At 41.0% G+C, this 21,723-nt stretch overlaps 1 protein-coding gene across 2 annotated transcripts in view; it reads right to left on the bottom strand.

The window, feature by feature from the left end:
* LOC122639926 (mediator of RNA polymerase II transcription subunit 16) overlaps window positions 1–21,723 on the bottom strand; it is a 70,913-nt gene that overhangs the window by 16,199 nt on the left and 32,991 nt on the right. For both annotated transcript variants that reach the window (XM_043832971.1, XM_043832973.1), the window contains exons 7-12: window positions 21,089–21,685; window positions 20,098–20,713; window positions 19,932–20,011; window positions 15,677–15,759; window positions 14,267–14,503; window positions 12,213–12,390 (exon numbers count right to left, since the gene is read on the bottom strand). In XM_043832971.1, coding sequence (XP_043688906.1) covers window positions 12,213–12,390; window positions 14,267–14,503; window positions 15,677–15,759; window positions 19,932–20,011; window positions 20,098–20,713; window positions 21,089–21,685 — 1,791 coding nt within the window. The remainder of the gene's footprint in view (window positions 1–12,212; window positions 12,391–14,266; window positions 14,504–15,676; window positions 15,760–19,931; window positions 20,012–20,097; window positions 20,714–21,088; window positions 21,686–21,723) is intronic.

The following is a 21,723-nucleotide window of genomic DNA, read 5'->3' as shown; positions in this document are numbered from 1 at the left end:
GTGCCTAACCTAGCTCTGATACCATGTTAATGATAAAATAAAGAAAAGAAGAAGAAGAGAGATCGAGAGGGAGAAGAAGAGAGGAAATAGAGAACTTGGGGGATTACACAATAAGTGTAATCTCCCTCTAAACTTCAATATATAAACTAACTTAAGGACAAAACAGGAAATACACAATTAAAAATAAAACAAATAAAAGAACAAATCTGCCCTCTCGGTATTAGCGCCAGTATTAGCCCTTGGCGCTAATACCGAGAGCACCTAACCACGATAACAGGGCTGTACCTCTGTCCTCCTACTATCTTTCATCTATTTATTTATTTCCCTCATTTTTCATGTTCATCCCTCTTTCCCCATCTTTTCATACCTTTTTTGGTTAGAACTCACTTTGTTTGTTTGAATCCATGTAGCCAACCCCATTAAGTAGAGATAAGGCTGAGTTTGTTGGTTGTTGTTGTTGTTAAACATGCATTCTTATCTCCAGGGTCCACCAGCAAGGGAATTTAAACATGCATTCTAATCATTGTAGATGAATCATCCCTAACAATCCTGGGGTTCTAAATTGCAATCTCCACACTGTTGATAAAGGCATTTTCTAATTGGCACCTCTGAAGGTGTCAAATGATTTGTAACCTTACTTTTTTCCCCTTTTAGTATAACATATTTTTTGCAATGAAGGCAAATAATTTCATTTCACATGCATACTCGAAAAATGTGCAAGACAATGACAGCTTTTGATAATGACAACAAGTCACTTTCAAATTATTTTTGAAAACCCTTTTGTACCTGTAACTCAAAGAACTTTTGGGAATAAGACAAAGGCAATTAAATGAAGATGTCAAGTTCTAAATACACATATAGAGGGCTTATTTAAAGACTCCCATTGATAAATGCATTCAACTAAACCCTAAGCCAGAGTGTAACCAGAAATACAATAATAATAATAATAATAATAATAATAATAATAATAATGGTCCCTCATTTATCTTTTAATACACAACCAATCCAGCCAAACCCGAGTTGCCTAAGGAGCATGGTTCAAGAACTCAGCGAGATCTCGATTAAAACTCCTTTTTTTTTTTCAATTAGTAAGTCGAGATGGGAGGCAAAATACAAAGTTACATGGACTCGGTCGAGATCTTGGTTCGACTAAGATGTGGACCAAACCCATGTCAGAGTTTGTTGACGACCTATTCACAATCAGCCATACATGCTTGATGGCAGTAGCAGTGGATCAATTCCATTATTCCCATCGCAACCGCCTCTTCTATACCCTAGGATAATCTATCTCTTTCCCGCAGCTCGTGCTTTAAAGCGAATGAATGGAACTAAAGGAATGATTGTTGACTAGACTTATACAATATTACCTCTGATTCCTATATGCTTTAATAGAGAGAATATCCCAGCTAGAATAGAAATAGGATATAGGAGAGACTAGGAAACGATTGGGCTTAGCGATTCTTCACTCCTTGTTCATAGCTAACCAAGAGCTAGCTTAATTAAAGAAAGAGATAGAAGCGAAGGCGAGTGAGTATATTAAGTAGGTTTGTTCTGGTTGGTGGACAAGGGAGTAGTAAGTAGAGCTAAGCGATCTACCGTAGATCAAACGGTGATGAGTAAGGCGACGAGAGTGTGTCAGTGTTCAAGAGAAGTCCCTTCGGGTAGCTGATGACAATACTTATCTAAGATGTGTGGTAGACTACATGCATTTCTTCAAAAACACTTTAGTCTTTAACACGGGAATCCTAATGTGGCATAGTCTGTGCCTTATTGGCTTCGGAAACATGGCTTGGAAGGATAGAGGTATATGAGTATATCATATATGTTAACATTGATGTATAATACCCTACTTTACATTTCTAATGCTTATTTAAGTTGTTTTACATTAATTGAATGCTTTGATTACTTTCTATTACTAAATTATGTGCAGAGTAGGGTATTTTAGTACGTTGTCACCTACCAACCTAGGGTCCGAAGTAAAACTCCTATTTGGACTTTGTTTTTGCATGTTAGACGATATTGTACTCTCGGTATTAGTGCTTTGAACGGCACTAATACCGAGATGAGAGAAAGGATAGAGTATGTATTATTTTGTTACTTTATTTTTTTATGTCTTTTTCCTGTTATGCCCTTAAGTTATTATTATATATTGAAGGTTTGTAGGACACCCAACACAAGTTGCGACTCCCAAGTTCTCTCTCTCTCTCTCTCGGTTCTCTCTTCTATTTTCTTTCTTTTTCTCATTATTTACATGGTATCAGAGCTATAGGCACTGTTACGGCTCTTCTTGATCATCTTCTTCGCCGGGGGGGGGGTATATATACTTGAGGACACTTCATCTGTGGCGTGTTCCAATGTGGCGTCACCTTACCAGATTCTTTGTCATTTGGGTCATCCTTCTTTGGAGGGTTTGAAACTTTTAAATTCTCGTTTTAGGTCACTTTCTAGTTAACTTGTTAGTCTTATCAGTTTGGGAAACTTCACTGTGTGAGTTATCCTCCTAGAGTCCATAAACAATTTGACCAACCTTTTTCTTTAGTTCATTCTGATGTATAGGGTCCTTATCCAGTCATTTCCAAGTTGATGACTATTCTAGGGTTACCTGGCTTTATTTAATGAAAAATCATTCTGAATTATTTTCCATCTTTTGTGCATTTGAGAATGAAGTTAATACTCCGTTTCAAACTCCTTTGTGTGTTCTTCGTAGTGATAATGCTAAGGAGCTTTTTCTTGCCCCCTTTACTGAATTTATGGTTCAACATGGCATTATTCATCAATCCTATTGTGCCGATACTCCTCCACAAAATGATGTGGCCGAGAGGAAGATTTGACATTTAATGGAAGTCACTCGATCTCTTTTGTTTGAAATGAAAGTGGCTAAAAATTTTTGAGCAGATGTTGTTTTGACTGTGTGTTACCTTATTAACCGTATGCCTTCCTCTGTTTTACTTGGAGGTATCCCTTATTCTCTGTTATTTCCTTCTATGCCTTTGTTTGAATTACCACCACAGGTGTTTGGTAGTGTTTGCTTCATTCCTTATCATCGTCCTAGTGTTTCAAAGTTGGATCCTAAAGCTCTTAAAGTGTCTTTTTATTGGTTATTCCCGCACCCAAAAGGGTTATCATTGTTACTCCTTTGAATTATAGAAATATTTTGCAACTGTTAATGTTTCATTCTTTGAATCCACCCCTTATGATCCATCTTCATTTACTGTTTTTGAGTTGGATGATGATCTTCCCGTTTATGTTGTTCAGTCTCTTGTTAACCTTAAAGCTATTAAGTGTCTTTTTGTTGGTTATTTCCGCACCCAAAAGGGTTATTGTTGTTACTTCTTTGAATTACAGAAATATTATTGTTGCTACTTCTTTGAATTACAGAAATATTTTGTTACTACTGATGTTTCATTCTTTGAATCCACCCCTTATGATCCATCTTCATTTACTGTTTCTGAGTTGGATGCTCCCCGTTTATGTTGTTCAGTCTCTTGTTAACCCTGTTCCATAGCCTGCCTCATCACCGGCACCTCCTATTGCGTTCCAACGTCATCAATGGAAAGCATGGGCCCCATCCGTTCCGGCTGCCTCTGCTCCATCTACCTCTTCGCTTACTGATCCCGCAATAGGAACTTCTTCCTTGGAACCTGCTTCTGATCTTGATATTCCTATTGCTCATCGTAAAGGTGTTCGGAGTTGTACCCAACACCCCATTTCTAATTTTGTGTCCTATTCTGGTTTGTCTTCCACCTTCCATTCATGTTTGCATACCATTGAAAATCATCCTATTCCTATTCTATTGCAGAGGCATTATCTAATCCTGGTTGGAGAGCTGCTATGAATGAGGAACTATTGGCATTAGAAGAAAATCAGACCAGGGATCTTGTTCCCTTACCCTCAGGTAAATCTGATATTGGTTGTCGTTGGGTGTATGTAGTAAAAGTAAACCCCGATGGATCCTTGGCCCGTTTAAAGGCCCATCTTATGGCAAAGGGCTATGCCCAAGTATATGGTGTGGATTACTTGGATACGTTTTCTCCTGTAGCAAAGCTTACTTCTGTTCGTATTTTGATTTCCCGTGTTGCTACTTATCATTGGTCTTTATATCAGTTAGATGTTAAGAATGCCTTTTTTCATGGAGATCTTCATGAGGAGGTTTATATGGAGCAACCTCCAGGGTTTGTTGCTCAGGGGGAGTCTGGCTTGGTGTGTAAGCTCAAGAAGTCATTGTATGGAATGAAACAATCCCCTCAGGCTTAGTTTGGCCAGTTCACTAAAGTTGTATTAGAATTTGGGCTGACACGATGTGATAGTGACTATTCAGTGTTTTTCCTCCATTCTGATGCAGGGAAGATATTTCTTGCTGTTTATGTTGATGATATAGTTATTACAGGAGATGATGCTTCTGGTATTGAGAACTTGAAGGTACATTTGCAGCAAAAGTTTCAGACCAAGGATCTGGGAAAGTTGAAGTATTTCTTTGGTGTGGAAGTGGCTCAGTCAAAGAAAGGGATTTCGCTGTCACAACGAAAAAATGTTATTGATCTTCTTCCAAAGACAGGGATCTTGGGTTCTAAACCTCTAAATAATCCCATGGATCCCAATTTAAAGCTTACAGTTGATGATGGTGATGCTTAAGTGATCCCGAGAAGTATCGGAGGCTAGTTGGGAAATTGAATTATCTAACAGTAACTAGGCCTGACATTGCCTTTCCTGCTAGTATGGTGAGTCAATTTTTATGTACTCCTCGGATGTCTCACTGGGAAGCAGTTGTGCGTATCTTGCGTTACCTCAAAAAGGCTCCTGGACGTGGTCTCCTCTATAGTGATCATGGTCATGGGCAGATAGAGGGTTTTTTGGATGATGATTGGACAAGATCTCCAGTTGACAAGCGATCGACTACAAGTTATTGTACATTTGTTGGAGGAAACCTGATGTCCTAGAAGAGCAAGAAACAAACAGTCTCATTCTAGTGCAAAATCAGAATATAGGGTTATGGCACATGCTACTTGTGAGTTAATGTGGGTGAAACAGTTATTAGCTGAGCTTGGGTTCGTTGATGATTCTCCTATGCGACTGTGGTGTGACAATCAAGTTGTTGTCCATATTACTTCAAATCCTATGTTTCATGAAAGAACGAAACACATTGAGGTTGACTGTCATTTTATTCGAGAGAAGTTGCAACAAGGATTGGCATCTAGTCTCCAATACAAGCAGTGAGGGGGACTCTGCATGATGTAGATCAAAGAAAGAACAATTTCCAGATTTAGGTTTGGTTCAGTTTTTTGGGTCATATTGAGCCCAAGGTTCAATAAGTTATGCCCAATTTTGAGTTTTCTATTGCAATGGGCCCATTCTATAAGCCCAAATAGGAGGGACTTGAAGCCTTCACGAAAATAGGTATTAGTTTCTATTTTCAGTTTTAAGTATATATTACTTGGATCTTAGGCTATCTTTCCTTTTATTTAAGTATCTTTTGTAGAAGGCTCCCCCTATATGCGTGTGCCTCTTTTATTTACTTTCTATTTTCCGTTATGAGTGCTACAAGCACCTAGATTGTAAGGGCCATTGTGCCTATTTCAACGATTTTGAATATGAATAAGAAATTGATGTTATGCAATAGCTGTGAGAAACAGTAGATTTTTAGGTGAGAAAAGTAGGTTAGTGAGAGACTGACCAAAGCCATAGGTGAGAGGCCTTGGTCATACCCCCCCCCTTTTTTTTCCTTTCCCTTTTCTCTCCTAACCTTGCACCGTTTGTTACTATTTTCTTCAACTGAACCAGCAACTACAGAGAGTATCATGGCCGTTAATCTCTCCATTTATCACTGCAGCTTATCTGTGAAGGAAGGATTCCACTATTCGCTCAACAGGGTTGACATTCAAGGAGAAATACTGTCTGTGGCACCTTGGTCCTGCACTTTATGGACAGCCAAATTCCATGGGTATTCACATCATATCTAACCAGTAGAATGAGCCCAGTTTTTGTTATGTTCCTTCCCTAGTTCTTCTCTACCTTCGGTTGTAGTCTTGTGGTCATCCAATGGTTACATCCTCCTAAGGTATAAAGTTTCTATTTTTGAACCTTACTTGCTAATTTTGAATTCCTAGCATAACTCAGGTTCTAGCCATGGGTGTGGGCTGATTTTTAGTGTGTTATGTACTTCTAGGCATGGTACAAAATCTCGCGAAATATCGGCAATATATCGTGATATTTCGTGGATTTCAACCTTACCGAGACGAAATGGTAGCTCGAAATGGAAAAAGACAAGATTTCAGTCGAAATTTCGTGAGATATCGACGATATTTCGTGAGTCCACGAAATATCGCTGAAATACACTGTTTTGACTTAAAGTGTCACGTGAGCCCATGGGTATATTCCAAAATTCGCAAGTCTCAGTCAATATATCGACCGAGACTTGCTGAAACTCATTCCAAAGCTCATTTTAAGTCCTTCTTCCTCATTTTTTGCTCTTCTTCCTCCCTTCCAAGCATCATCCAAGCATTGTTCAAGCTCCTTGTTGACAGACTGTCGCCGGAAACACGTCGGAGGCTCATCTAAGCTCATCCTCCAAGCCTTTTTTCACTATTTAAGATAAATCCTATTTCTCTAAAACTACTTTTTTGAAAATACTATGTACAAATGTTGTTGGATGATGATGAAATTTATATATGTTAGACACCGGAGGCCAATCTACAGCCTCACGGTGTCGAAATTTTTTTTCCATATGTATTTTTATTTTTTTTTCTGGTTTTAAAAATTGATTTTCCTACAACTAAGATAGGAAATAATTAGGGGTAATATGACTTAGATGGGAATGAATTAAATATATGTTAAACACCAATGGCCGATCTACGGCTTCACGGTGTCGAATTTATTTTTCTGCCCATAAATAATTATTGAAAATTAAGAAAAATATATTTAAAAAAAAAAAAAAAGAAAAGAAATAAATACGGAAAAATATGAGTTTTAAGTTTGAAAAATAATGAAAAAATATGAAAGTAATTTCTACATGTTTTGAAATGCATTAGATATATATTATGTTTAATAATTTTCGGTTTTGTTGTGTTAGGTCAATATTTATATTAAAATTATATATAAAAATTGTTTTTAATTATGCGAAAAATATAAGGGTTAGGGGAAAAATATTAAATAGATATACAAGTGTTTTAGTATTCTAAAAGTGTCAATTGAAGTGCTTCTACATTAAGTTTTTAATCATTTGTTTTACTTACATTGCAATAAACAAGTATTATTATGGTGGATCGTGAAAAACAACGTGCGAAGGGCAAACAAAAGGTGGGGGAAAGTAGTCAACAGAGGGGGCAGAGGGAGCAAAGAGAACAGAGAGAACAAGAGAGACCAGGCAGCCAGCATAGGGGTGACAGTGCATGGTTACATGGCACTCCAATTGATGGGGATAAGAGAAAATCCCAATGTAACTATTGTCACATGCAGTTTATGGGAGGTGGGTCCAGTAGACTTAAATAACATCTGACTGGCGGATCTAAAGATGTTGTAGGTTGTCATATGGTCCCTACTCAAGTAGCTAGAGAAATTGGTGACAGTTTGAGGGGAAAGAAGAAGAGGAAGGCTGACAAGCAGAGGATAAGAGAACAACTTGAGGATACAGTGAGGAGTTCAATGGGAGGAGGAAGACAATACCATGATGATGATGAGGAGGAGGAGGACATTGCAATACCTGATGATATACAAACAGCAGAGGAGGCAAGGGATTTTCGACAGACTATTTCAAGGAGTAGAGTTAGTTTTCAAGATGATCAGCAGAGACAGAGAGTAGGGGGTAGTAGAGGAGCTGGCACATCTGGAGGTTCTAGATCTTTCAATCCTTTTAAAAGATCACAAAGTGTGAGGGCAGTCCCAACACCTCTATCAGTACCAGTACCACCATCAGCATCAGATCCTAAATTGCATAAGAAGAAAGGAAGCAGTCAACCAAGAATCAAAGGAGCATGGAAGGGGATGAAGGGGTAGGTTAAAGAATCAATAGCTAAGTGGATGTTATACCATACCATCCCAACAAACACTGCACAAGGCCCCCATTATGATACCATGATAGATACCATTGTAGAGGTTGGCCCAGGATTCAAGGGCCCCACCCCATATGAGGTAATGAATGTTTATCTACCTCAACAAAAGTCTGAGATTGATTAGTATATTAGGGAGATGAGGAGTATGTGGGAGACATATGGGGTGACTATAATGGCAAATGGATGGACTGGGCCTACAAAAAAGTCCATCAATTTGATGGTTTATTGTGATGGAGGACAGTTTTCCTCAAATCTGTGGATGCATCCAAAGAGATTAAGGATGCGAAATACATTTACAGATTGTTAAAGGAAATAGTTGAAAAAGATGTGGGCATTGAGAACGTTGTCCAGATTGTAACGGACAATGGAAGCAACTTCAAGCTAGCCGGTGAGAAGATGATGAACAACAGTAAGTACCGGCTCTTCTGGACTCCTTGTGCAGCCCATTGCATTGATTTAATGCTAAAGGATATGGGAAAGTTAAAGTTGGTGAAGACTATGGTTGAAAGTGCAAGACAAGTCACCAACTTTGTATACAACCACTCCTATGCACTCAATTTGCTAAGGGGAAAATGTGGAGGTGATTTGGTTAGGCCTGGCATCACAAGATTTGCCACCAACTACATTGCCCTAAAAAGCATTGAGACAAAGAAGGCTGGGTTGAGAAGTATGTTTGCTTCTGAAGAGTGGTTTAGATGGAAGGGTTCCAATACTGCAAGTGGGAGGGAAGCACAAGCAACCATGTCATCTGAGGACTTCTGGACAAAACTAAGCAAAGTGGTGAAAGTTTTGGAGCCAGTAGTCAAAGTTCTACATATTGCTAACTCCGCTCTCAAGGGCCCAACCATGCCAGTCCTATATGCTGCAATGGACTTGATGAAAGATAGTGTCTACAGTGTGGCTCCTCGCAGTAGCAAACACTTCTTGGATATCATCAATGCTCGCTGAGAGAATCAACTTATGCATCCACTGCATAAGGCCGGTGAGTAAATTTGTTTTATGTAACTAATTCATAGTATTACTATTTACTAATTACCTATGCATTTGACAATATCTCATTTCTATATGTCAAATTTCAGCATACTACTTGAACCCCAAGTATCAATATAACAATAGGCTTGGGTTGGAAACTCAACTTATTGATGTTGTGAAACAAGTAGTGAAGAAGTTGGAGCCAGATGGTGCACTACAAGCAATTTGCAACAATGAGGTGAGTCTTACAATTCATTTGGAAACTCAACTTATTGATGCTTTCAAACAAGTAGTGAAGAAGTACTTACTAATTTTCCACATGGGTGTAGATCAAGATATTCAGGGATGCATTGGGAATTTTTGGAACTGATGCTGCGATACAAGGCAGAGCACGCGGTGATGCTGGTAATTCTTTTAAGTTTTAACTTTTAAATTACATATGTATTGAAATTTGAAAGTTAAAACGAGAAAGTTGAAACAACATTTGACACATGTCTTTTTTTGTTGTAAACTTGTAATGCAGCTGAATGGTGGGTGTTGTATGGGGAATCGGCTGAGAATTTAAGAAGAATAGCAATCAAAGTCCTTGCCCAAACATGTTCCGCATCTGGCTGTGAGAGGAACTGGAGTACCTTTGCACTCATCCACTCCAAGAGGCGCAATAGATTAGGGTCTGAACGTCTATCTGATATGGTGTATGTGCACTACAACTTGAGGCTGAAACTGCAACACATACGCATGGGACATGAGGGACAGAGGGGCACTATTGACCTCGCCGACATCTTTCAAGTTGACTCAGACGATGAGGACCCTATTGTGGATTGGGTGAGGGTTAAGAGGTGAGCCAGTGTTGGATCAGGAGGGAGGTAGGCCCGACCCCGTGATAGCTTCTGAGATTGGTGCTGATGTGGATGATTATATGGCTGACGAGGGTCAGATACATGCAAGGGAAGCCTCACCCATACCATTCTAGCCCACTAGTGGCAATGTTGCTGATGATGCTGACTGGTCTCGGTCCTCAGATGATGATGATGGTGGTGACGGTGATGGTGGTGATGGTGATAGTGATGGTGGTGATGGTGATGGTGATGGTGGTGGTGGTAGTGGTGGTGGTGGTGGTGGTGGTGGTGAAGATTTTGACGGCATGAGAGAGCGTTATGTGGTAGGCAAGGATACGACGCCTGTAGAGCCACTCCGACTCACTGGAGAGTGGAGAGACACAGTTTGATCATGCCACACAGGATACGGACCACGGAGCACGTGCCCCCACACCCCCACCCTCAAGACCCCCCTACAACCATACAGCAGGAAGCGTAGCGGTCGACAAACACAGTTGCAACCTGATTATATGGACATTGATGACCTATCTATCTCTGTTGGCGGTTTGAGTATGGGTGATAGGGAGGGAGGACCGACTGGGCATTGGCGTGCCCCATCTTTTGACGCACATACTACTCCATTGTCATCAGATTATAGTGCATCACAACCTTACGGTGGTTATAGATATGGATCATATGGGCAGTTTGGTGGGGTAGGGGACTATGACTACCAGTCCCAGTCCCAGGGACATACTGGATCATCTTTTGTAGATGACATCTTTGCATACCCTAGCGGGCCTAGCTACCAACCTCACCAGCCATACATGCAGCCAGAACCAACGCCTCTTCCGCCGGCGCCGACATCATATCACACTGGATCATCTTCTTCACAGACTGGATCGATTGGTAACCCTAGCATATATCCTAGGATAGGTTACCTACAGTATGTTGATTACTCCATTTACATGACACTTGTGGATGACTACACTCGTTTCTTCTCCGATTCTATACCGTGATCCACATATGTCCTTCAAATAGAGAACAATGGACGTCGACTGCAGCGGGCCATGAGTGGGGTTGATCCAGGGAGGCACAGCAACTATTATTAGCACTTGTAAGTTGTAAGTTGTGATTTCACTGATTTGTGAACTAAATCTGTTGTGAGTTTGTGACTTTGACACTTTGTGTATTGCCTGGGGGCATTTGATCTATTGAGTATTGACTATTGAGTTATTGACTATTATGGAGTTTATGAGATACGATTTATGAATTATGTCTTAAGAGTTTTAATTAGTTTGTTTAAATTTCTTTTATGTCTTTAACTGCCTAATCAATGTGTATTTAACTATTTATACATTAGGGTCAGCGACCGTATACTGTCAATCAAGGGTGCAAGCCCAAAACACCATTTTGAATTCATTTTTTTGCAATTTCATTGTTTAAATGTGTTCATTTAGCTTAAATAAGGGTGTCCATGAAGTATCAGGCCTAGATATGGCCAAATACCCACCGAAATGGACCCCCGAAATATTACAGAAAAAATGGAATATTTCGGCCATATTTCGCAAAATTTCGGATATTTCGGGTATCTCGGTAGGCCCAAGATACCGATATATCGCGAGATATTATACCTTGCCCGCGACAGAAAGATCTTGCCTATCTGAGTGGTTAGTTACTAATTTTGGAAGCCATTCTATTTTCTGGTTAATAACCTTTCTTATGTTCTGCCGACAGACCATATACCTCACTGTTAGTTTCTCCTGTGACTTCCATCCTAGGGTTGTGTAGCAGACCTGTGAATGTCTGAAGTACCAAAAGACCTTAACATTAGCACACTGTTTGGTGCCTCTTTTTTTTGGGTTGCTGGAACTGAGGGCTAAAACCTACTGTTTTGACACTACCTGTGACCTAGTTCCTACATTACTGCAGTAGTCACTGGTTAAAGGAAAGGTAATTTTATATGATATTGTTCATTTAATGGGTGTAGCATTTTTTGGCATCACGAGTAAAGGAAAATGATGACATGAACACTATACACTTCAGCATCGTAGCTCATAAATTGAGTGGGGTGCAGATACACCTGACATAGTACAAGAATAACCTTGCCCCCAGATTGTGAGAATGAATAAGCTTGCTTTCAACTGGCCATCATTAATCACACAGCTTTCACTGCCTGACCTAGCAAACCAGATGTGGATTTGAGAAAAATACTGTTTCTTTTCTTTTCTTTTCTTTTCTTTTTTTTTGGGGGGGAGGGGGGGTTGGGAGGCCTCTGTTCCCAAAACCACTCAAAGGTAAAAGTTTCCAATCACAAGAGAACCTCAATATTAGAGAAATTTTGCTCATGAAAAGAATCAAAAAACAGGTTCATACTTACTCTGACTTGGTGATGGAGATGCTGAATTATGTGTTGGACTAGTAACCATACTCCGGTTGCTGCCTGTGCCAGTAGATGCTCCAACAGCATGACTTGCCAACGTACGACAAAAGCTTGCATAACGCCTTAAACGTGTGATGAAGTGCGAAGCAAGATCTAGTACAGCATCAACATATGCCTGCAACAAAAGACAACATTTAAAAATTCTTTTAAATCTCAGGCTACTATGATTAATTTGATGAAGGGTCTTAATCCAATAAGAGTCCTGCTTTCAGTGTCTCAGAAGGGGTGGACTGGAGTCAGTCCTAAACTTCCGCACGTTTGCATGCAGTGGTACCCTCAAGAGGCTCAGACTTGAACCTGCGTCTTGGTGCCAGCAGTAAGCGGTTTGTAAATCACACCAAGCCAATGGCCCTCACGATGAAAGACTTGATAGATTTGATGCAAGTAAAAAATGAGCATTTCATGACCATACCAGCCCAAAACAAAAAGGTGCCCAGTTCTGGTTTTTCCAGTTTTGAGCATTGTTAGTTGTTACCGAACCAGGAAAGAAGACAGTCCTCTGGTCAAATAGGGTACAGACCTGCTGGTTCCGTCCAGATTCCAAAACTACGATTTCAGCACAAACCAAGAGAAAGGGAGTAATAATTGTTGGGACCATACTTATCAAGGCGTCGGCGTCCAGACTCCTTGGTCGCCTTGGGCGCCATGGCGGGCACTTTGCCGCCATGGCAGTGTCACCTTGTTTTTTTACCCTCTAAAACGCCATGGCGCCTTCTCGCCTTGATAACTATGGTTAGGACTGCATGTACTCTGGATGGACCTGAAGGATACACTCAGCTGACCACAGCCCTCGCGTGGGTAATGCATATAAAAGTCTTTGGATGGGTAAAAATTCATGAGTTGTTCTGTCCCACCCAGCTCCCCAGCTCTGGGCTGGATTCCTTGAAATCCAACTAGCCTGGGGAGACAATTTCAGCAAAACTCACGAGTCATGATAAACCTGACCAACCAGTCTAACCATTAGGGCCTGCACGTTACATAGTCTTTGTAAATAGTGCATAGGAATGTAAATATGAAAGATTTAAGCTTGGTGGTGTGGGCTATATAACAAGGGCACTTCGTTTTTCAAATTTTTGTTTAACTGAGTAACTAACACCCATGACCCATATCATTGTTCTTGTTAAGATCGTATGAGTATTCTTTGTGAGTATACTAGTAAAAAAAAAAAAAAAAGGAGCATCCCAGTGCATGAGGCTCCCGCTACCGCATTTGTGCGTATACATAGTAAAAATAGTAAAAAATAAAAAAGAACACGGAACACAAAAGACCCTTGATATTGATTTCTATGCACACATCATCATCTTTCTTCATACTGCAACCCAAGCCTAACCTAACATAGCCCGACCCAATCCAAGAGTCCAAGTCAACATTGACTAATGTCACCAGCAAAAGTAAATTATACTAGAACAACGCTCAGGTTGAGGCGTTGAGCACTCCCTGTAGATTCTCATACTGGGTCTGATTAGGGCTTGACCGTCCAAGTCCAGTATGTACATCGAGCTAGGCACCAAGCCTAATGCAGCAGTCACAAGCAGCACCCTACCTAGAACACACTGACAAACTGGCCACTTACTCCAGCATTAAGGTTGAGCTCAGGTCCCAAACACATTGCAGCATGCACAAGTTACACCCTACCTAGAACATGCTGCCAACCTAACAGACAAATGCAGCTCCTCCTCATCCAGACTCAATGGTCACAGAAGTCCCGTGCCCTCCTAAAAATCAAAATTGAATACTGCTTAGATCACGATGAAGCCATTAAGGGCTCTTGTAAAGTACTGAACCACTATGAAACAACTAAGAAACAAAGAAAAAGTTTCTGTAAAGTGGACCCCAAACTAGACACAGATTACGGGCTCTTGTTAGCTTCCTAGCAATGAAAAATTCAAAGTTAAAACCCACCAATCAGCTATCATAACTCTTCAAAATACCAAAAGAACTTTTCAAAATCGTACTTAAGGAAAAGTTCAACAGAAGATTCAAAACACGACCTGGATGCTTGAAACTAGTGCTGGTTCAACAGTCATTGCATCAGGGTCAATCCCTGATAGTGTCTCGCCAGAAGCATGCCAAGGTTCATTCACTAGAGTTGCAGGATTTATAAGAGCTGATTCAATTCCTTTACCCAGCATATCCAGCAACAACCTTGCTTGCATATCCAGAACCAATGCCCTAACCTCCTGAGCATTTGTACCTTCCAATAGCCTGCACTTTATCCTATCTAGAGACTGCATGAAAAAACAGAGTTCAGTACAACACATGCAAAAGCAGCAAGCATAAAAGGAGGCCCAATTCTAAATTATCAAACTAAAAAAATAAACATCAAAAAATAAAAATAAAAGGTATTATTTTATCCTTCCTGGATGAGTGGCAAAATCAGGAAGGATAAAATAAAGAATGATAATATTAGAGCTGGTTTGAGAGTAGCCCCGATTCAAAATAAGCTACGAGAAGTCTAAAGTGGCATGGCCATGTTCAATGAGGCCTTCAGATACTCCAGTTCGGAGGAGTGACATGATTCTGATTGAAGGTTCTAAAAGAGCTAGGGGTAGGCCTAAAATGACCCTAGGAGAAGTGGTGAGGAAAGACATACATAGTTTAGGTCTTGTTTCAAGGATGATGTCGAATAGCTCTGATTGGAGGGAAAGGATCCGCGTAGCTGACCCCAGTTAGTTTGTATAAGACTGATTTGTTGTGTGCTTTTCTTTTCTTTTATCTTTATTATCTTGTCTTCACTAGGACCCATGTAGCTGACCCCATTTAGTTGGGATAAGGTTGAGTTGTTGTTGTTGTCGTTGTTGTCTCATTCTAGTAAATTCAGTCAACCTCTGAAAACCTCAACCCGCCTACTCAGGTCTTGTATGGATATGAAAGATGGGGTGCTCCTAGGTGTGTGTGGGGGGTGTATTTGTTCGTGAGAATGGATTCCTCCTCAAGTCAGTTTGGGGGTTGTGGACATTTATGACTTCAAATATATATAAACTTTAAGCTATTTTAGTGACTTGTTCGACCAGGAAAAAAGGTTGGGTGCAGGGGAATAGATGACAAAGAAAACCAAGACATATGGCAGATGCTCCTGATCATATCAGAACTCAGATCAATGAAGTCATTGGACATCCTGTTTCATAATACAAAACAGAATCCCATCACACCTCCAAATGAGGAATTAAAAAGAAAAGGTTTTTGAAAAGACACAAAATCCTTCCATAGAAACCGAAAGGGTCAACAGAGGGGAGCATGATTCCGAGGAAAGAATCCTTCAAAAGGAGCAATCCTCTGCATCAGTCCCCATAATCATAACACTAATAGAGCCAAATATCCCAAAATAAGCTAATTTTTCAATACAAGGCACTCTAGGATGAATAAGCAGAGCAAAATATAAAAAGCCAGCAGAATCATACAGGACCATGCTGTTGCCTATGCTGAGCAGTGGGGAGAGAATGGAAATCCGCATCCAACACTGCAATCACACTGTTTAGTGACACTGAAAAAAAAATATATAGTCATCAAAATGAATCCACTAATCAAGGACAAAAGAAAAGAAATCAAAAGAACGAAGGTAAGCATGCCAACCACACCACAGAAGACCAGACTCACAAACCCACTAAGCCACTACATGCTCATTCATTAAGAAAAGACACTCCTTTTTATTTAAAAAATAAAAAAAAAAGGGTGTACCCAGTGCACAAGGCTCCCTCCAATGTAGGGTCTGGGGAGGGTCATCATGTACACACCCATACCCCTGCTTTCGCAGAAAGGCTGTTTCCAAACTCGAACCTGTGACCACTTGGTCACAATGGAGCAACCTTTACCGTTGCACCAAGGCCCGCCCTACACTCCATTTTATAAAGTTTTTTTAAATTAAAATTTAGAATTCCAAATGTTCTTATATCACGAGGGATGAATCATCACAAATTATTTTGGCCAACAAGCTTAGAGATACCCTAATCAAATAGGTAGCTGGATTGGCATGCTCATGGATGAACAAAGGGTGTTTCTCATATGGTAAAGAAATATAGATGACCAAGTCTAGGAAACCTTTCCAACATTACCTGCTATCACATGTACAAACTACAGATAAATGAAATTTTCACAGCGAACTAAAGTCAATAAGAGAGAGATGAATAATTATAGAAAGAACAAAGCCAGACAAAAAAATTCCAGGATAAAGTCTCAAATGATGGTAAGACCCAAATATATATTTTTAGGCAGTACAGAACTTATCAAAGAATAATTCATTAATTACCATCCAGCAACACAACCATGCATTTTTTGCATTTAGGTCCAGCTCAGGTGCCTAACCAAGATCTGCCCCAAACAAGCATAGGTTTCAGTGCCCAACTCTAATACAGGAAGACCAAACATGGTAACATCAAAAACTGAACTGGGTTCCACAAATTATGGGAAATGAATCAAATTCGGTCCCTAAACAGTTCATTGGCTGAACCAAGAATATTTGTGAAGCATAGAAAAAAAAAATGATAGAGAAATGCAGATCTACTGTAGCATTGATGATAAATAAATGTGAAACCATTTCCATATCAAATAGGGTTTAATCACAACATAAATCAGGCGAAATAAAAACTTTGAATGGGGCATTATTAGTCTCCTTAAATTTACAGTTCCGCCACTAGTTTTATTCTACCAGACTCTCAAATAGTTCTGCATATTGGTAACTGGATTGTAGCAGGTATTTTCTTTCTTCCCCGCCCCCCTTGCTATTAATATATGAATATCATCATTTCCTACCTAGTTGCTTCATTAATTGCTTCTTTTGCATTGTCTTCATTTTCTTTTTGCTCTTCTGATCGCTTAATAGTCATTTTCTTTTCACTTCTCCTAACCTTTCCCCTTTGCTCTCCCAAATAGTTTCCATACATTTCTCATTTGCTTCCGTAACATCTCATCTGCTTCTTACTTTCATTTTAAGGACTTTTAGGCCTTACAATAGTTTCACTTTTTTCTCTGGTAACTATGTGCCTGATACAGCACTTGGCTTGATAACTACATTAGGCTATATGATGGGAAATAATTGCATCTATGCCCTACATGATATGGTAGAAAATCTAGAAATGAGAGCACCATCTGGAATGTTCGTAGGAAGCATTCCGAGAATCCCTAGCAATGGAGAGGACCACTCAAATGTAACAAACAATGGAGGGGATAATTGCCGGCACATTCAGAACAAGGGGCACACATCCTCATCATAGTTGTCAAGGCAACCCAAGGCATTGGAGGTTGGGAGGATGAATGCAAGGCAATACCAACAAGACGCCTAGTCAACCAAGGTGCCTGGACACCTAGGCGACGTCTTGACAACTACGATCCTCATAACATGTTTGAAAAGGCACAGAAGTGCTTGTTACATAGGAAAATAGGATTTGAAGATTCCTATTCACTGAGGTGGTTAAATTTGGAAAGTTAAATACCACAATCAAAACCAATATTTACTTCTCACCCAACTAAATACTAACTATAAGTTTCTTGCTTTCCTAGCTCACCCCACCACTCCAGGAGAGGAAAAGAATTCAAGATCTTTACAAAACAGGTTTTTTTTTTTTTGGATGAAAGAAAATTTAATTATGAAGAAAAGAGAAGAAATATACAAGCCCAAGGGCAAACAAAGCCGAAGCTAGGAGCTAGCTAGGGCGCAAAATGGATAGAGAAAGACCCCAGGAGACAACAATGAGCATGTTCCTTGGGGAATCCTTTACATCCGAGAGGGGGAGGGAGCCAATCTTAGATGAAACGTCAAAAAAGATGGCCTTCAAAATCGTGTCAAAAGAGCGGGAGTTGGACTTCCATCTTCTAAGGTTACGTTCCATCCAAATATGGGAGATAGTGGCACAAAAGGCAATCTTGCCAACCGAATCACAAATTGAGTTTCCTCTAAAAGTCATATCAGTCCAAATCCATTCCCTGCTAAGAGAAAGGGGGGTACGGCGACCAGGCCAACAGTAGCAAAGAACAGGGGTCCAAATGGAAGAAGCAAAAGGGCAAGTGAAGAACAGGTGATCTGCATCTTCAGCCCCATTCCAACAAAGACAGCAGCTGGGAGAGACCTGCATATGGCAATAAATGAGAAAAGCTTGAGTGGGGAGACAGTTTGCTAGGGCACGCCAAGTGGTGAGGCTATGGCGGGAGATGCGTCCTCTAAACCAAACAACTCTGTGCCAAAGACAAGGGGTCCCTCTATGTCTAACCATATCCCAAGCGGAGTGGGAGCTGAATCTGCCGGAGGGGGAGGGGAGCCACAAGGTGATGTCACCTCTACCTCGATGCCCGAGGGGATGGGGGGCAGGGAGCTCCAAAGATCAGCAAGGGGGGAGGGGAGAGGGGGGGACCAGGAGGCACTGGTGATGATGGAGGCAACAAGGGCTGATCTGTCCAATCCGGAGGAGTAGATGTCACAGGGGCTCACAATGGAAGAGACGACACCAGAAGGGTGCCATTTGTCTAGCCAAAGGTAGGTGCGCGAACCATCATCAATCCTGCAAGAAATGACGTCCCTGGCTAAATGCCTCACTTAGAGAATTCTATGCCAAAGCCAGAAGGAGTCTGTCCCTGGGCTAATAGGCCAAATAGAGTCTCTACGGAGGGCCCCAGCATACACCCAAGAAGTCCAGATGCTGGTTTTGTTGGTGAGGAGCTTCCAAATAAGCTTGATAGAACCAGCAATGTTGACATCTTTTATTCTTCTGAGCCCGAGGCCTCCTTTAGATTTGGGAATGCAAAGGGAAGACCAGTTCATGGGGTGAAGGAACCTGGCTGAATCCACACCTTTCCAGAGGAAAGCACACATAATAGATTCAGCAGCCTTGATAGTAGCCTTGGGAAGGCCAAAAACACCACTCCAATAGACGTAGCAAGACTGGAGCACCGATCTGATGAGCTCAAGACAACCTGCATAAGGTAAGATCTTGGCTTTCCAAAGCTGCAGCCTCTTGCGGAGGAGATCCAAGATGGGGGAGCAGTGGTGGGCCGAAAGTCTCTCAGGTATGAGGGGGAGGCCAAGGTAGCAGACTAGTAAGGTGCCAATGGTAAAGCCGGTGAGGGAGGAGAGGGAGGCTTTGGTGGTATCAGGGACTCCAGCAAGGAAGATTGACTTGAGTAGGTTGATGCGGAGCCCGAAAAGGCCCTGAAAAAGGTGAAGGGAGGATATGATGGACTCAATGGAGAGAGGATCAGCCTTGGAGAAGATCATGAGATCATCAGCGAAGGCAAGGTGAGTCAGGTTAGTAGGCTTGCATTGGGGGATCGGGGAGATGAGATGTAGGTCTGTTTTGGATTGGATACTGCGAGAGAGAACCTCAAGGGAAAGGCAAAAGAGAGAAGGAGAGAGAGAACAGGCTCTTATAAGCAGTTGATTAGAAAATACCTTTAAAATCTTCGATATCCTCTTTTTCTCCCCTTTTTTTATTTCCGGAAGACAAACTATTGTTTAATAAGGTAACACCTCAATGACCTGAAAAGTTTAACAATTCTATTAAGTGTTGAAAGGTGCTAACGGAGAACATACAGCAAGTTTAAGAACCAAATCCAGGACAAGCACTCCAATAAAAACTCCAGTTTTGCTTAAGAGACTCTAATTAAAACATACAATAATTGCAACACTCACTTGTCACCTCTTACATCCAAAAACTAAACCTTGCTTACCAATGTTATCCTCTGCAGCACTTTGTGTACAGCCGACGGCATCCCACCAATCAACTCCAACCAAAAGACTCCACCAAAACCTGCAAAACCAGAGCCATCATCCATTAAACACCTATATGTGGTATACCAAAACAAAACCATGATATTCAGATTATTTCTTCTGTACCTGTCTGCAATAGCGCGTTCCCATGTTGCTTTTACTTTCACCTGACTGCCAGAAATAGCAGGATGAAGAACACGCATAATCTTCAAAATAGTGTGATCCTTGCTGTTTTCATGCCAAACAGAAGCCAAGCAGCAGCTAGTTGAAGAGAACGCAGGAGCAGGAATGGCCGAGCCAACATTAACAATAAAGCTATCAACTTGTGTAAAAGTTGCACCAGAAAATATGTGGACCCCACCCCGAAGAAAAGCTACAGCAACCTCACCACCATGAAGAGAATAAACAATACGAGCCAGAGTTCTAACATCGCTTGGAAGATTGAAGGGGTCAAAACTGACTCTGTTTGCCTTCTCGATACTTGAATCTGATGCATTACGCTGATCAGATAATAGTCCTACCGCAGCTGCTGCTGAAGTTTTAAAGTCACTCGTTGGTGGAATGCTTTTGTTTACCCTGGTCAACCAAACTGTCTGCATCGGTGCCTGCCCACCAAAACTAGATGTAGGGTTTCCAAATATAGGATGGAGGACAACAGGTTGAAGAGATGATTCCCAACATTGCACTCTCCATCCTGTGATTGATGGACCCTCATCAGGATCATAAGGGGACATGTACTGCCCTGCAAAAAAATATGATTGTTATTTCCTATCATAGCATCATAAAATACAGAAGAGCCGATGCAGGATTGAATGTCTATAATTAAGGTAACCACAAATATGAATATAATTACATGTGTCAGCTTCAATTTTTTTGGGGTTTTTTTTTTTTTTGGGGGGGGGGGGGGGCGGCGGGCGGGGACCAACCACCATCGACCTAAGAAACAAGGTCAACAACTATCACAACCCTGTCTAGTATTAAAACTACCGTAAGGAGTAATTTAGAAGAAATGACTAAGCAAAACAACCAAGTAAGATGGAGGAAGAAGTAGCACTTTATACCCAACAAATAACCAGAAATAAAATTCTGCTCCAGCTCCTAATCGTAAGGAAAATACCTTCAACAATTACAACAACAATAACAGAACCTCCCCGGGATGGATCAAATGCAACTGCCGTAACTCCAGAACCCCATGTGGTGGTGGCTGCTGATTGAGCTGCTGCTTCAGGACTCACATATGCAGAAAAATTTGATACTGGTGAACAATGGAGTGACACTGTCTCATTTGACTCTTGATCTGTCTGCTTATTTCCTTGCTTCGCTTCAGATGCCAAATACTCTTGCCAACTGAATAAATATGCAGCCAGAGGGGCAAAACCAGCCCAGCAAGGAGGGTTTAATGAAGGAGGGACAACATTACTGGTACTAGTCTTTGCAGTCGCCTGAAATCCATTGCCGGGACCAGGTGTAACTTCCCAAACAACTACGGTAGATGGGTTTACAATCGGAACACCAGCTACATGCATTGTGCCTGCTTCAGTTATGATAGCATCAGCAGCCATTATACCACTAGGCCCAGCTCCCAATAGTCCTTTGCTTGTAGAAAACCACTTCGACTGTTCACCACTCCGGGAGGGGGGCCATTGCGACCAGTGAAGTTGGACAGAGCCCGATGAGAAAACAGAACAAACACAAAGAAAATTTGGCCACCTAGCTGAGACAAACCCCAAAAGGCACATCAGATCTATGGCT

Source organism: Telopea speciosissima, chromosome 9 (assembly GCF_018873765.1).
Source record: "Telopea speciosissima isolate NSW1024214 ecotype Mountain lineage chromosome 9, Tspe_v1, whole genome shotgun sequence".
NCBI classification, from domain to species: Eukaryota; Viridiplantae; Streptophyta; class Magnoliopsida; order Proteales; family Proteaceae; genus Telopea; species Telopea speciosissima.
Note: the sequence above shows the minus strand (reverse complement) of the source record. Positions and strands in the feature narration are given on the sequence as shown.